Source organism: Oryctolagus cuniculus, chromosome 5, assembly GCF_964237555.1.
Source record: "Oryctolagus cuniculus chromosome 5, mOryCun1.1, whole genome shotgun sequence".
In the NCBI taxonomy this organism is placed as follows: Eukaryota; Metazoa; Chordata; class Mammalia; order Lagomorpha; family Leporidae; genus Oryctolagus; species Oryctolagus cuniculus.
Window position 1 is genome coordinate 97,315,364 of NC_091436.1, and position 17,412 is coordinate 97,332,775.

The window sequence follows — 17,412 nt, forward strand, 5'->3', positions numbered from 1 at the left end:
AGGACGGAGGGGGAGGAAGGTGGAGGTGGCGTTGATGGGGCCTGGGGACAGGATGGAGTGGGGGTGCAGTGCACGGTACATCCTCGCGGTTCTGGAAACCAGTCGCTTTCCCGCTCCCCATTGTTCTTAACTTAGAAAAAAAAATCAATCTATTAAAGAAAATCGCAGGGCCAGGGAAACCCGAGCTCCCCGGCCCGCCCCAGGCGGAGGAGTCCGCGGCTCCCCTTGGCAGGGCACCCGGCTGCGGCTGTCCCCCTCTCCCCACCCGCCCTCTCCCCGCCCCCCGGCGGGGCGCTGCTACTACGGCGCTCGCCACCTCACGCCGAAGGAATGCTCGAAGTATGCACACGTTCCCAAAAGTAGACCTCCTTCACCGCCGGAGGAGCATACATCACCCGTGGCAGCCGTCCACCTTCCCAGGCGTTTCGTAACCGAGTAAACTGAGAGCTGGGAACAGCCCTCTCTCTATTAAGTAGCCCGCGGCGCGGAGTCTCTCCCCACTCGGCGAAGGCGAGCCGCTCCAGACGCGTCCGCGCGCAGCCTGCCGCGCTCCCCGGAGCTCTCCGCTCGCCCCACCACGCCCGCCGCTCCTCCGGGATCGCGCCGCCGCCGCTGCCTGTACGCCCGAGGCCGCCAGGTGCTCCCGGGGCGCAGCGCCGATTGCCCGGGCAGGCGCGGGCCACGCCGAGCGCCGGCTTCCCCGAAGCTGGGACCCACTGTCGCCGCCGCTACCTCGGTCACCGCGCCCTCAGGTCGGCCTGGCTTTTAGCGTCCTATCCTCCCACCCCGTCCTCCGCGAAGGTAGTCGGGGAGGCTCGCTTGTATCCTGCACCTTGCCGGGAGCGTCTCCCACCCCCAAATTCCGGGCAAAGAGCGTTTGGATTTGTAAGAAGCGTGCGTCAGTAGAGAGGGATTTCGTGGTGGGCTTGCGTTTCGCGGGGGAGCGAGAAATGTGGCTTTTCTTGAGAGCCCACGCAGGGCGGCGGTGCACGCCAAGCATCCCGTTGAGCAGTTCGGGTCGCGGGCAGTTTCATCCGCAGATGCTATGGAGTTCTTGGCGGAGTGCGCGGGTTCCCTGGACATTCGGTCCCCACCCTCTCCAGCGGTGGCTCTGAGGGGCCCGGGAAGGCATTTCCGAGACCCCCGCGCGCACTTTGTATGGAAGGCGGGCCAGGCTGCGCGCCCGGGTGTGCGTCCCGGCGCCTTCCTCCGCTGCTTTTCAAGTACCTACAGGGTGGGTCAGAGCCGCCCTCGGGAACTCATTCTCGGCCGGCTTCTCCCAACTTGGTGAGAAAGTCCTTCTCGGACCCCCTCCAGGGCTGCGGGACCTCTGGGGAGCGCCAATGCCGGAGAGCGCAGGGGTTGCAGCCGAGGGGCGTCCTGGCCCCCTCACGGAGCGGGGCCCGGGGAGCGGAAAAGGGACCCTGAGTCGGCATCGTCAGGGGACCCTCTGGTGACTGGTTTGGGGCTCCCTGGGACTCCGCTCCCTCGCCTCCCACCTCAGACCGCATTTTGCAGCCTTTTAAAGAATGCTGAGGAGGATGCGAGACAAGAAAGGAAAGGAGCGCCGAGCTCCTCCCTGGATGACCCGGGGACGTCCAGGTCCCGGTGGGTAGGCGAGAGGGCAGGGGTCGCGCGGGGGCCCTGTGGGGAGGGGTCCTGTGGGAGTCTCTCTGTGTGCAATTTTCAAGTAAACTTGACTCGAAAGTTAAGAACCCGGCCTCTTCCCGCGGCGAGCGGGGAGGGGCGAGCCGGCTGAAGCGGACAGGTCTCGCCTAAGCCCCCTTCTCCTTCCCCGACTCATTTTCATTCATGGGGGTGAAGTGAGGAGAGCCCACGCTGCCACGTCGAGGCAGCCACTTCCAGACGTGTATGTCTGAGAATGCTCAATGGGCTGTTGCTAGGCATTCCGATAAATGTTTTGGCTAAGAAAGAGAGAATTTCTGTTTTAAACGTATATGGTCGGAATGCCGGGCGGGCTGGCGGGCTGGCGGGCTGGCGGGTATTCTGCGGCGAGGTGATTCATTTTTGCCTGTGAGCCAGGCCGTCGATAGGTGGCGCTCCAGGCCCAGGCAGCGGCGCGCCCATTCTGGTTTTTATTGAGGATTCAGCTGTGGCTTTTTTTTTTTTTTTTTTTTTTTTAATCTGCACACAGCTTTTCGGTGGATCGATTGTCAGCGTTTAACTTTTCGCGAGAACGGCTGCCAACTGCGTTGGAAATTATTATAGCAAAGCTAAGGCCAGATGCCGGGAACAATGGGCCAGTTTCACCTCTCGCTTTTCATGGGTGGAGAGGAGGGTTAGAAATGTCAAACAGTTGTTAATTAGGAAGAAAGATCTTGCTAGAGCCGGAGTGTAGCGCCAACGTCTTCATCTTGGCTTCATAAAAAGGAGCTCCGGGCGATTTGGCACGCCTGCTCATTAGACATTTAAAATACAATTTACACCCAGGCTGAGGGAAGCTGCCCGAATGCCTTGTGCCAATACTTTGGAAAGACGTGGTTGGAGATTGTCAGCTTCCTTTCTCAGGGAGGGCTTGCTCTTTGGCTCATTTTCCAATTCCAAAGCTGGACTGTGCCCTTCCCTTTCCATTTTTCGGTGGGCCTTGCCTGCTGCCTTACAAAAATTTATGGACCCCACAGTCAAGTCTTTTTATGTTCACCACTGGCACCTTGCCAGTTCAGCTCATTGCCAGTAGCTTTTGTTTCTGGGTCAGACCCTAGCATATATTAGGTGATTCCATTCTGTCGACATGGATGAAGCACCTACTGTGTATTGGGAAACCACGAAAGATGGGTGAAACTCTTTGTCTTTAAGGAATTAATAATTTAGTTAAAGAATCAGAGTATATCCTGCTGTGGACATAATTGAAATTTTCCAGGACAAATGAACACAGAATGCAAAGATTACTTACATGAATGAGACTTTTTCATTAAAAATGACTTGGGAGAACAGACAAAGGGGTGTTCTGCCTCTCCTATTGCCTTGTCTCTTCATTAAGTGTTTTGGAGTTGTTTTGTCCCCTCATCTCTGCTGAAGGATTTATCAGATGTGGAAACAACACAGTTAGCAGGAGGTTCAGGTTTCCACGGGGCCTGCCATCCTTCTGTATATTCCATTTCAGACCTTAAAGAGCTGCCTATTTGTAGGCAGAACAGAATGAAGAAAAAAGAGTGTAAAGGAGCTTTATTATACTTTTCCAAATCACCCTGAGACCACTAAAGTACAGTTACCTAAAGAGTTCAGCAGTAAGGAAAAAGCAGCCAAATACAATCTCCAGCTGGAAGAGACATTTAGTTGGGTATGGGATAGAGTGACTTCTGAATTAGCCATCACCCTGACAGGATGAAGTCATGTGGGGGCTGGCAATGCCCTCACCCAGGATGCGAAGCAGACCAGTGGCCAGGAACACAGGACCCTCTTTAAACATGAACTCCCTCTTGGTGCCCTGATTAAACTTCTGTAGCTGAGCTTGACTTCCACTCATCCACAATAGGCCCATTATGTGCTGGCGTGGGCCCTGTGGTTATTAAGGCAAATGTGATCGAGTTCTGGAGTGGGTCCAGGCTACAGTTGTAACCTGGTTCCAGGCCTGCCCAGACCCGGTTCTCATGCGGTCACTGCTTCCTCCCGCAGATCCCTTCATGCGGCCCTGAGCTGGGAGACCAAGCATGCGGATCAGGCTTCCCCCAGCGCTGGCCGCCCTGGGCGCGGCCCTGCTCCTGTCTTCCATTGAGGCAGAAGGTAAAAGACTCTTCCTTCCTCCTTCCTGAGTTGACACTGCAGAATTCGAGAAAGGAAAAAAGCCCACATTTTTTCTTGCCTCTAATGCTTGCTCTGTTTCCCCTGCACCTGGTGCTTTCTCCGGTGGTGGTTTCTCTCCTTCAGAGAATCACGCCCTTGTCCCGAGGTTTGTCCACTTCCCAGCTGTCAGCCAGCTCTTTCGTATTCTGCTTCATGCGTTTCGTGCAGTGCTGTGTGGTCCTCTTTGTGCTTGTCTTTGCGGTGTGCTGTCCACACCGCCACCGCCACTGCCGACTCCCGAGAGGACCAGCTGCCCAGGAGCGGGCACGGCTGCAACCGGCTCTACCAACAGGACGCCACATGGTGGCCGTACCCAGGAGCCCCGGCGCGCGGGCAGACGCTCTCGCTTGGCTGGTAACCACCAGGGTCGGGTCTGCGACTTGAGGGACCGCATGAAATAAAGGACTGCAACAGCGCCAGCTCCGCGCGTCTGTGTGTTTTATGCGGGGGATGGGTGGCGAGCAGAGACCGAGGAGCCCAGGGTGCTCACGTGTCCGAGCGTCGCTGCCGCCCGGGTCTGACTCCCGCTGCTCCGAGACACGTGGCGCAGACCGGTGCGGTTCAGACAGGTTGGGGCTGGGCCAAGGTTTCTAGCCCGGGAAGCTGCCTTGCGGCAGAGCAGCCAGGCGCCACTCCCAGCGCCCTTCCCAGACTCCCTCCTTCTGAAGGGAGCCGGGAGGCAGCCTGGGACTGTGAGGTGGGCTCGCGGAAACGCTCTGTGGGGCCTTTGGAAAAGGAAGGGCCTCTGTTGTTGTGTACACTTGGTTCCTCGATTTCTCAATATGCAACCCATTTCTAGATCCAAGCATTAACCCGTTAGGGACCTCTGTGTTTCTTCCTCAATTGTCACTGGAGACCCGAAAAACTAATTTTATCATTCTTCAAGGTAAACCGGGGTGATGACATAAAAGACATCCTTTTTTTCCCCCAATAAGGAAATGCCCCTGTTGAAGTTAAGGAGAAATACTTCCGCATGGGGCAGTTATGCAAGTTCCAGGGGAAGATGTGCTTTTCTTGAAGTTGTTGCAAAAGTGGGGCTGTGTTGTGACAATAATGAGATTTAAAAAAAAAAAAACAAAAACTTTTACTTCAAGACTGCAGGTACAAAAATGAAATTTAGGAGAAGCAGAGAGTATCCAATATGTATGGAGTGTTTGGGAAAGTGACGGGCTCGCTGGCTTTTCTAGACTGATTGTATTTTGTGACTGTAAAGGCTTTTCAGAATGGCTTCGTAAAGTAGCATTCAAGGAAGCCTAGCTCTAATGATTTTTTAAAAGATTTATTTATCTATTTGAAAGACAGATTTACACAGAAAGGGAAAGACAGACAAAGAGATCTTCTATCTGCTGTTCATTCCCCAAATGGCCACAAGGGCTGGGGCTTGGAAGCCAGGAACCTGGGACTCCATCCAGGTCTCCCAGGTAGGTGGCAGGGACCCAAACACTTGGTCTATCTTCTGCTGGTTTCCCAGGTTCCTTAGCAGGGAGCTGGATTGGAAGTGGAGCACCTGGGACTCGAACCGGCACTCAGATGGAATGTTGGTGTTGCAGGTAGTAACTCAGGCTGCTCGACCTGTCACACCAGCCCTAAAATGATCTGTCTATGTCATTGTTGGGAAGAAATTTAATTTGAGGAACTTCTGGAAGCCCTAATAAGGATAAGTTTTAGATATTTCACTGAAGTAGCCCATTTATTGCTCAAGCAAATAAATATTCGAAAATGTTTTGAGAATTCTTAGGAAGAGAGTTAGGTAAGAATTGAAATAAGTGGACAAAAATCAGTTCAGAATTGGATGATTGGTTAACAAAGTGCAGTTAAAAAGAATGTTTTACTATGTGTATTTCCCATTATTTCCGTGTTACTTGTATTTATCTTTTAAATTTGTATTTATTCCCACTTGGTACAGTTTCATCTTTTGCTTTCTTAAGCTGTCTTTTCCTGTCTTCCACCCCCTTCAGTCAGTACTTGGGAGTTCTATTTTAATGGGATTTCCCTCCTTGATTTTGGCCTTATTCTCCAGTTTGGCACTGTAGAAATTTTATTTAATCTAACATTATCATTTCAACATGTGTCCGCATAAAAATTATTAGCTATTTTAACATTTTTGGTACTAAGTCTTTGGAATTGGGTGTGTATTTTATCCTTGTAGCACATTTTATTTTGAACTGGCCGCATTTCAAGTGCTTGGTAGTCACATGTGTCTGCTTGTTTCCGTGCTGGACAGCACAGCACAGCTGTGGTGTTAACTACCAATTAAGTGGCCCCAAGAGTCTTTTCTGGGGACAACAGTCTAGAAACTGAATTCCTTTGAAATATTAAGATTGGGGGTGTTTCACAATTTCAGCTTCTTCACCTTTATTTGATATTATGCCATTTTGATCTCAGTCCTAAAGTAGTCATAGTTACTGTTCTTTTGCTTTCATGATTCATAATTTTACCCTTGTACTCATACTGTTTTCAGACCAATTTTTACTTAAAAATTTATATGTTGAAAAACCAGTACTTTTTTGATAGTAATTTAAAGATTTTGGCATTTGTATTTCTTTTTGTAGTGGTGCTATCTTTATCCTGTGTTTTTTCTTTGCCTACTTGTATGAGGAACTATATTTTCTATATTATGCTATCTTGTCTTATAGAAATAATGGTGAAAATTATTATTTTTTTTGCCTGCAGTGTTTGTAATTGCTATCCACAGAATAGACTTATCAACTTCATAACTTGGCTAGTGCTTTGTATGACCCGGTGTGTGTGAGTTACTTCTAGTTCATTAAGTATCATGTAGTTTGTTAATTATCCTTTACCAAATTTAGCACTATGCCTTTATGGATACCTTTCTAATTACTCTAAATTTGAGGTGAATATACATTTTGTGAAAAATAGTTCTGATTTTCATGTCTGATTTATAGCTTATAATATGTAATGAACAATGGAATAACAATTCATCAGTGAGTTGAGGCCATAAGTTTTTATTTTTTAAAGATTTATTTATTTATTTGATAGAGTTACAGAGAGTGAAGGAGAGACACACAGAGAGAGATCTCTCACTGCCAATTCACTCCCTAGATGGCCCCAATGGCTGGTCCATGCTGAATCAGGAACTTCATTTGTGTCTCTTATGTGGGTGGCAGGGCCCCTATACTCAGGCCGTCTTCCATTACTTTTCCCAGGCCATCAGGGGAGCTGGATTAGAAATGGAGCAGCCAGGACACAAAGGAACCAGTGCTCATATGGGTTGCTGGTGTCACAGGTGGCTTCTTAACCTGCTATGCCACAACACTGGCCCGAGGTCACAAGCTTTAATTGTTCTATGTCTTCACTCAGAGGTGAATTAATATAGTTCTATAATCCTATGTCTGATTTTCATTATAAAAATTTCAAACTAGTGGTGAATTTAGTGATAATTTAATCTTCTAGTTTTTCTAATGAGAGAGTGAGGCCCAGAGAAGCTGAACAATTTGGTAATCTAATATACTTACTGAGGGACACAGCACAGATAAGTCCCAGGACTTCTAGTCATAGTTTAGTGCTGGTTTGGCCACATTTTGTTTCACAGTTGGTCGACTCAGTCAATTTAATGAAAGAATACATTTTGTAATGTGTACAAAATAATATATTGCTTGCCTGAAATATTAAATTTTCAATTGATTATTTTGGGTATCTTGTAAATCCAAATGAAATAACTTTCCATGACATGGCACAGATGATTACATTTATTTATACTAATGCTGCAAAAAAACCCCATAAATTAATACCTACTGAGTATAGAAAATTCATCATACTTTGCATACTTCTAAAACCTCCTCCCTCTGGCTATTATACTTTCAAGTGTTGTTATCTCAGATACCAGATTAAGGGTCTCATTAGTTCATCCAGATTATACTTTAGTAGTGGATTCTCACATTTGCTTTGTAAGTAACACATTATATACACTTAATGAAAACTTATTGTTTTCCTTTTCATCCATTCTTCCTTCCATACATCCTTCTGTTCATTCATCTCTGGCAAACTCATTCATATATATGTGTGTGTGTGTATAAAGATTTCACTTATTTATTTGAGAGGTAAAGTTACAGACAGAGAGTGGGAGAGACAGAGAGAGAGGTCTTCCATCCTGGTTCACTTCCCAGTGGCCACAACAGCCAGAGCTGGGCTGTTCCGAAACCAGGAGCCAGGAGCTTCCTCTGGGTCTCCCATGCAGGTACAGGGGCCCAAGCACTTGGACCATTTTCCACTGCTTTCACAGACCATCGCAGGGATCTGGAAAGGAAGAGGAGCAGCTGGGACTAGAACTGGTGTCCAAATGGGATGTTGGTGCCTCAAGTGGAGGCTTAGCTCACGATGGCACAGTGCCGGCCCCTCACTCATTCATATTACAGGCAACTGTATATAAATATTGGTTTCTAAAAGTTAATATTTGAAATATTTCTTTTTTTTTTTTTGCATTTAATCTAGTATAGCAGAAAGTTGTGTTCTTTGGAGTCAAACTGTGGGATCAAAATGTTGCTGCCAACTGTGTTTACCTCTTTGCAATTCACCAAGTCATTTATAAAGCAAGGATACTAAGGCCCACCACTGAGTTGTTATAAGAAAAAAGAGGGACAACATATAAAGAGACTAACTTTCATTTATTGTGTAAAAGACACTTAGCAAGTATTAGCTACTATTATTATTATTATTCCTACAATGTCCTAAATCTTGCCAATTTATGCCTCAGCAAAATGAGGCTTTTCAAACATTGAGTTTTGATAACAAAAAAGCATTATTAATAAAGATGAGATTAAATTACTATAGTTACACATACTTAAAATCTTAGTTTTTCACTGTCTGTATTCAGGTTTTTTGATGATCATTATTTATGTGTAATTTTAGTTCTATTTCTCTTGATTGAGATTCTCATATGAAACTATTTTATTTGCAATTATAATTCATATGTAGCTAGTAATATTTTAAACATTCCAGCATCAGTGTTGTTTTAGGGAACACTAGACTCTGATGGATGCAAGGGTGATTGTGGATTATTTTTATGTAGAAGAGAGTATTTTCAAAATTAATAAAAGTATATTTTTCTGTGGGTTTAAGTTGAATTGAGTCATACATTTACACCTACTTTGTTATTTTTTCATGAAACAAACATACAAATAGAATGACAAGCTTGAATTTTGTACCTGTGATAACACTGACAGAAGAAAAGCGGTGTAGGCTCTCTGTTGTACACATGCTGGTCAACCATTCTTCCCTGCTTTTGATTCCCAAGCACCACATGTGGGTTTCTACGGACACCTTAAACTCCTCTGAAATGTTAAAGACTTTTCCCCACAGTCAATTTTTCAGTTTATCTGGAATCCTGGTCATTTGGATATCAACAAGGTGGGCCGCTGCTGCCCTCCAGCAGTTTTAACCTAATGTCTGCTGCTTCAGGTCAATTTCCTTCCAAGGTTGGTGGTATTGTTTTTCCATGTACTGAGTTTTTAAAAGCATGCTCAGGCCAGTTGTGTCTGCCTTTGCATTAAATTTGTCCTGAGCCATTGCTATTGGAACAATATTTTATAATGATATTCTTAATACCTATTGTCCTATTAACATTTGTTGCATGCTTGTTTATACTAAGTGAGAACTACGGCTGAACTTTGCGATATAATTACAAACAGAAAAGTGTTTCATAATTAAACTATGCATGTGGATTAATAGTCTAATCTCACTGCCTGTGTATGGATAGTAAGAAAATAACATCCATTCCAGTCCTAGCATATCCAGTGAAAATACAAAGTCATCTCCTCCAGTTGGTAGCAGCAGTTCATTAAAGCAAATGTTTCCTTAATTTGTTTTATTTCCATTAAAATGTGCTATTAATATGATATAAACCCCTAACCCCAGTTAAGTTCGATGACTCATGTCTCAGAGCTACTACTGTATTTTAATTGACCTTTATAAAAATCTAACTGGAGATTGTAATCACTCAAAACAGATGCAAAAATTCTGACTCATAAGGAATACTTTTAAAAACATTTTAAGAAGAGTATGGATGAAAATCATCTTACTTTATTGACTTGCTTCACGAGTAATAATTTTAAATGCATTGACCATGCACTGACAGTGAGTCAGTCCCGTGCTGCATGATGGGGCATGAACATTGTAGAGAGAATATCATTATAAAATATTTTGGAAACGTCTTTGTGTAATGACTATTGTACATGGAGGCTTTTGTTCATTGTGGGGAACTAAAAGCAAGTCAACATTCCATTGACACATGCATGATGCTGTACAGTTTTGTATGTAAACTATTCCTTTCTGTACTATGCAGTTATTCGTGTCATTGGCTTCTTCAAGTTTTTATGCACAGTCATGTCTTCAGATTGCTCATCCTTCTTCACTGTTTCTTTAAGTTCTGTAAATAAATGTCCATAGATAAACATTGATGTTGTCTTTTAATAATTAACCATTGTTTTGTAAAGGACCATACTGGCATTTTGGTTTAAAATGCCATTTCTAGTATGGAGTATACCTGCTGCAAAGGAAAAAAAAACAGTGTTAGTTTACACCTTGGAAACATACAGCAAGTTGGTGTAAACAGGCAGAATATTAGTTTTATAAACATCTGTATATCACTGTATATATATCTTATAAATTATTAACATTTATTATTTTTGATTATCTATATGAATGTGAATATACATTTAAATATATATCTCCTCGTGAGACATGATTAAGTTTCCCATGATTCCTCCTTTTCATTAAAATGCATTTTTTCATCTCTGCCACAGATTGAGATTTATCAAAAAAAAAAAACACAATTAATAGCAAGGCAACAATGCAGAGAATGAACCAAAACACCATTAATTCTTTTCCCAATTATGAAAAAAAGTATTATGTCAAAATGTTCTAAATTAACTTCTATGATTGTAAGCAGGTTGTGATTTGGCATGCTTGTTCAAAATGCATTCAGCATGTATTGGAATTCCTTTAATTGTTATGTGAATTGTTTGCATATGTGGTTATTATATGTGATCTCATTGTACTTGTATGTACTTGTATCCAAATATGTTTCTATTATGCTTGATTTTGCTGGCCATTCTTGAATGACCTAGCAACTCAAGAATCAAAAGTGTTTTGTGCTGTCTTCTGTAATATGTATACTCTCTGATGTTTTGTCATATCTTGTCAGCTTTTAATTTTATTCTTATCCAACAAGTTATCTTTTATATTTGTTGGAAACAAATTTATGCAAAGACAATTTTAGTAAGCTTTGCTCATCACAATTCAATAATTAAATTAGCCATTTGGTAACATCGGAAAATGTAACTAATGTTTACTCTCTCTTTTGCAGTTGATCCACCTTCAGACTTGAATTTTAAAATTATAGATGAAAATACTGTGCATATGTCATGGGCAAGACCAGCTGATCCAATTGTGGGTTACAGAATAACAGTGGACCCTACAACAGGTGAGTTTTGAGATGTTGAGGTTTTAGGGCAGAGACATCAAAAAATGATATAATTATGTCTCCTCCTTCTCTTTCCATTTCATTGTGAAGAAGCTTAGGTTTAGAAAGCCTGAAGGAGTTGGTAGATTCAGGTCTTTAGATTTCCGGGTTGGTACCCCCTGTTATATTTTTATGGTGCTGACCTTTTATTAACATGTTTTCTGTGTGGGTTTTTTTTTTTTTTTTTGGTATGTGAAGCTGTTATTGAAGATGGATTTTTAACTTTTTTTTTAACCGGATCATAATATTGTTAGTAATCATTGATTTTATAAGATAAAAGTGTAATTTCTTGGCCTTCTTCTTCAATTACCTAATCTTTTTAACTTTTGAAGTTCAAGTGATGATGGAGTTATTACACTGACTCAGGGCCTACAAATTTTAGTACTCAGAAAACATTATTCTGGGATACTGTGAGTGACCACAAAAGTTTACTTTGGCAAGGTAAATTCTGTAGACCCTAGGCTGAGTCCTTGGAAAATGAAACAAAAATTGGTTTTTGTTGTGCTCAAGCATTATCTTTAGGGTTGCTCCAGTGAGGAGAATCAGTCTCCTTTGGTTAACTTTTAGTTCTAAAGTGTAATGAGAAAATAACCATTTCACTAACCCTGGCCAAGTGGTAGGAAGAAGTCTTAGACTGGTTGACAGTAGAGATGCATGATGTCAACATAATTTATCACTAGAGCTGTGTTTGCTTATCTTATGGCTCTCTAAAAATACTAATGATTTTAAATGCTGATTTATCAGGAAACTTTAAAAAATATGTGATCTGAAAACTTGAAAAAGGGATAAGAATTTACTTTTGCTTCTTTGAATCTTTTTTCTCCTAATACATTTGCTATTCATTCATCCATTCATTCCAAAGCAGAAAAACAGTTCAAATAGAGCCCACCCAATTTCTAGTTATTAGAAATTACTGACTCCCAGCATTCTCAAAACTGGCGCTAGGAGTACCCAACCCAGGAGAGCCCTAGTGTCTTCTTGTCCCCTGGGAGATCTTCGTTGGTTTTGCATATTCCACATGTAAGTTAAGAGCATGTCTCAGAGTTCTTCTCTGCCTATTACTTTTCCTAATTATTTATGTTTTGGTGAAAATTCAATGTAATTAAAAATATTAATAGGCACTTAGTCCCTAGGAACTATTATTTCCTGATTGAATTGAGAATGAATAGAATTGTTACCATTTAAGTAAGCAGTAAGCTGTACCTTGAAACTTTTGTTACCCAGTTCAGTCAATTCAGAGGACCATGGTTACCCATCCAGGCATGCATCCATTTGCATGTGGAAGATGCATTTCTTCCTAAAAAAGTTATTTCTCACTAGGGGTTAATTTCAACCTATGGGGTTTGTTTTCCTTGAGTTTGTCTTCATTCCTTTTCTTTCTCTCTCTGCTTTCCTCCAATTATCTTTATTTATACATACATACATATATATATATATATATTTGGATAATTCTAAGTTTCTTTCTGTTTTATATATCTCTTATGAACATTTTGTTATTTACTATTAGTCTCTAAAATCAATGAGGGAGTTTTAGTCTGATACTCTCATATACTTTAATCCAGAGGGATCCTGAGCCCTCAAGCAAGTATTGAATATGATTGTAATAAAAAACAACAATGCTAGTCCACTTACTGAATTTCTGGAACTCAGAATGTTAGTTTTGGAAGACAGCAGAAAATAATATCTGAATGTCTTGAAAAAATGTATGTGTTGGATTTTTTAAGATTTTGAGTACATTTGGGAACTATAGTGTTTTTGTGTTTTGTTTTACGTGAAAAAGTTTTGCTGCATTTATATTTTTCCTTATTGTATTTCCAGATGGGCCCACTAAAGAATTTACCCTTGCAGCTAGTACCACTGAAACTTTATTATCAGATCTTATACCTGAAATAGAGTATGTGGTGACAATAACTTCATATGATGAAGTGGAAGAAAGTGTGCCAGTTATAGGCCAACTAACAAGTAAGCACACATAAAAATTCAAGTACTTTTATGTTTTTTATTTTGCAGCAAAAGTCTTGGAATTCAGATTTAATCTTTTATTACACAAAGTTAATTTATATCAGTGCTAACTATTCTTCCTATAATCCTATTTTTTGGCAGATATGAATAATTCATTCCTGATTTATAACCCTAGTTTCTGGAAGCAGCAGGAATGTTATGAGTGAAAACTATTAAAAACATTAAACTCTGCCAGGCAACAATGTCAATGTTTTTTTAAAATATCTCTGAAATCTCACTGAAAATAATGTATTTGCAAGAGAATGCTTTTTGGGCACTGTTTTCTGACCAGCTGGGCATTACCATATATTTAGAAGGCAATAGCTAAAACAACATGCTTGAATTTATTCTCTTTTAATGAAATATTTGAGTTCATTTCCTTTTGTAATAATAAGGTTTTGATTCAGTTCAAACAGGTGATCCGACAAAGGCAGGGGAGAAGAAACCTGGAAAAACAGAGATACAAAGTGAGTGTTTCCCTTGGATTTGTAGAAGTCACGAATACAGTATAGATAGTCTAATTAAATATATTAATCGATCTATTCCTTTGTTGATTTCTATAAGCTTTATCTGGAAGGTACACAGACAATATAACAGTAATGGATAAGCAAGTGGGTATATACCTGTTAGGACTTTCTAAGTTTTCATTCTATTTACTTGATATTCCTCTTAATGGGAGTGTTTTGAATTTGCATGTGTCCAAACTTCTGTAGGAATTTCATAGGAAGTGAAAAACAAAGCTTCTCCTTGGACTCAACCCATTTCTCAAAGACAAACTTGTAGAAATATGTGGCTCTTAGGAATATATGAGAAATATAGGAGTGGAACATGAGAGAGAACACCTCAGCTAGTGTTTGAAGCAATACAACTGCCATGAAAATGCCTGCGTCTAGGTGTCTGTTAAGCTCATCTCCAGAGTGTTTACATGGCCTTGCTTGGCAGTCACAACCTTTTCCAGAGTCTCTGTAAGACATCTCTGACAAATTGGTGCATTTGTAATCAGATGAAAGCAATTTTATTTAGACTAGGATTTGCAGTTTAACCTCCTTTTGTCTTTTATACTGCTTTGTCTGACTTACTGGGATGGCCCTTAAGGGGTTTCTTGGACTTCTGATTTTCCACCTTGTAAAACTTGGGTTTATGACCCAGAAATACAATAAAAAGATTATAAACACGAAGCCTCCTTTATCTGCAGATTTTCCCTCCAGATCACTGTTTTTCATTCTTTCACATGTCTAATAATCTGAAATGAAGTTTATAGTATGCAGTTTCAGTGCAAATATTTTCTCCAAACATCAATATTTATTCTAAATCAAAGCATTATGCCAAATATGGACTTTTTAATAGACTTAAATTGACCTATTAAATAGTGTGCAAAAAACATTTAAGCATGCAACTTGTGTTTGGTTTGCAAGATTTTCCAAGACCCTTTACTTCTCCTAGCCAAATACTTTTATTTATTATTTACCAAGTGATTTTGAGGACAAAAACATCTTTAGAAAATTACTCAGTATTGCCTACAGATATAGATTTTCATGAAAACCAACCTGATCCCCTCCATCACAGAGAGAAAAAAAAATAATACATTCAGTTATGAAAGCCTATCTTTGTAGTTTACTAATCTAAGGATACCACTGGAATTTTTTACTTTTGAATTAAAATAGTTATCTCTGTTTATTTAGTAAAAGTACATTTTAGTTGTCAAATTTGAATACATTGATAATCAGGACAAGATATTTTGTCTGTGCTGCATCCTGTTATGCTTGTCACTTCTGTTGTACCACATTAACTTTGTAGACTAAACCCAATACAAACCTTAATTATATTGAAAAATTCAGAAGAATATTTAAAAATTTGTTCTGTTCTTCAGTTCAACTGCATTTGCTTGAATGGTACTGCGATTATTTTGCATTTATTTGTTTTTAAATACCCAGGAATGAAAACATTTTGCTTAATTTCTTTTGAATATCTCCAAGATGCTTTATATAATTTGTATTTGAAAAGGTAAGTGAGGATATAGTTTATAAAAAGGGTAGGTTGAAAGCACAAATATGTGGATTATATGCTACTATAGAGCAGGTTGTATTTCTATGTATCTCATCTTGTGTAATGTTCTATATAGCAGCTTAAAGATTGATAAAGGCACTCAAAATGTTTCTATGTGTGTTACAGAATTTTATATTCTTTTATGCATGTGGTTAAAGAACAATGGGTGAATATATTCTAACGAACAGAATGATTTAAGGAGTCAACAATTTTGCAGTGTTAGCTGGTATGTCTTGATGATGGATTGATTTAATAATATATCATTAAAAACACATCAAATGTATTTCAGAATGCTCCGTTAGTGCCTGGACTGATTTAGTTTTCCTTGTGGATGGCTCGTGGAGTGTGGGAAGAAATAATTTCAAGTATATCTTAGACTTTATTGCTGCTCTTGTGTCTGCTTTTGACATTGGGGAAGAGAAGACAAGGGTTGGAGTTGTTCAGTACAGCTCTGATACCAGGACTGAATTTAATTTAAACCAGTACTACCAAAGGGATGAACTTCTTGCTGCAATTAAAAGAATTCCATATAAAGGTGGCAACACAATGACAGGTATATTTTTCAGACTTTGTTATTGTTTAAAATAACTTAAATGTCTACTTAAGAAAGGAATTTAAGCATTGTACAGTTATCATACATTAAATAATTTTGAAATTAATCACATAATTTTTTGACTTTGGCAACATTGTATATTCCGGAGTGAATGAACACATTCCTTTTTCTGTTAGGGGATGCCATTGATTACTTAGTCAAAAACACTTTCTTGGAGTCTGCTGGAGCAAGAGTTGGCTTTCCTAAAGTGGCAATCATAATCACGGATGGCAAATCTCAGGATGAGGTGGAAATTCCAGCAAGAGAGCTTCGTAATATTGGAGTTGAAGTTTTCTCCTTGGGTAGGTTGTTTAGTTAATTATTTTCATTTTAGAACTACTTGTTTACAGCCCTTGTCTATATTCCTGCTGTGCTATGGTATTTTTGTTTGTTAAATTCTTTTTTTAGTGGGGTATTTAGCCTTTGACTATCATGTAAATGAAAAATATGTTACCTTGAAAATGAAAATCAAGGGAAAATAAGTTAATGAACATTCAAAAAAGAACTATTTCAATAAACTTACTGCTTGGGAAATGAAGGATTAAATCCTCAAGGAAGGATTGTGATTAGAAGCATTCCCTGCATTTTATGATGTCATATTATGCCAAATTATCTTTGAGTGAACTTTCTTCTTACCTATTTCCCTCATGTTACCCCTCAGCAAGTGCATTAAGTGAAGTGGTATTCATATTCTGTGTCAGTTCTCTACTTTCCAAAGTATACTGGGCCAAAGATTCTAATAAAGATCCTCCTTGTATTATCATTAAGTGTTTTTTATGTGTTTCCTATATTATGTAATACTTGAAGAATTCAGAGGGCTCCAGCTCATTCAGGACTCTGGAAGAAAAAAGTATTATCTTTACAGATGGCAGAGACAAATGATGGCATGGTTCGGATGAGAGCCCACTCTGTTTTACTAACCACTCATTTTCCTCTTTGGCTGGCCACTTTATGTGGAATTATAAAATGCTTTTGTCATCTAAGCAGTTGCACATTCATTATGAAGCAAAAAATATTCTGATGACTTAATAAGGATTTGAAAATGTCTTCAGTTGTGAGAGTAGGAAAGCAAAGAACTTCTCCAATTTGGCACTTTTCCCAATTCAAAAAATCCTTGTCCTTTCGTTTTTAAGGTATTAAAGCTGCAGATGCAAAAGAACTCAAACAAATTGCCTCCACACCTTCACTGAACCATGTTTTCAATGTAGCCAATTTTGATGCAATTGTGGATATTCAGAATGAGATCATCTCCCAGGTGTGCTCAGGTGTTGATGAACAACTTGGTGAATTGGTTAGTGGAGAAGAAGGTGAGTGGCTTGTTTGTTGAGTGTTCCCTTTGTGTTAACATTTTCCATCATTGATAGCTTTACGAGCATCCTAAAATATACTCACACATACCACTCAGTGATTCTCTGTGTACTCCATTTGTATTGTTTTTCAGTAACTCAAGTTGTTGTTTCCATTTTATCATCCCTCTCTGACCAGTGAA

At 40.5% G+C, this 17,412-nt stretch overlaps 1 protein-coding gene across 5 annotated transcripts in view; it reads left to right on the top strand.

Moving 5' to 3' along the window:
- Positions 1-612: 612 nt before the first annotated feature.
- Positions 613-17,412, top strand: part of COL12A1 (collagen type XII alpha 1 chain) — a 128,428-nt gene continuing 111,628 nt past the window's right edge. For 4 of the 5 annotated variants that reach the window (XM_051855515.2, XM_051855516.2, XM_051855518.2 and 1 more), the window contains exons 1-8: positions 613-752; positions 3,637-3,744; positions 11,129-11,245; positions 13,103-13,246; positions 13,693-13,752; positions 15,621-15,884; positions 16,061-16,225; positions 17,057-17,230. In XM_051855515.2, coding sequence (XP_051711475.1) covers positions 3,672-3,744; positions 11,129-11,245; positions 13,103-13,246; positions 13,693-13,752; positions 15,621-15,884; positions 16,061-16,225; positions 17,057-17,230 — 997 coding nt within the window. In that variant the 5' untranslated portion in view covers positions 613-752; positions 3,637-3,671. The remainder of the gene's footprint in view (positions 753-3,636; positions 3,745-11,128; positions 11,246-13,102; positions 13,247-13,692; positions 13,753-15,620; positions 15,885-16,060; positions 16,226-17,056; positions 17,231-17,412) is intronic. The other variant, XM_051855519.2, reaches the window with a different exon arrangement.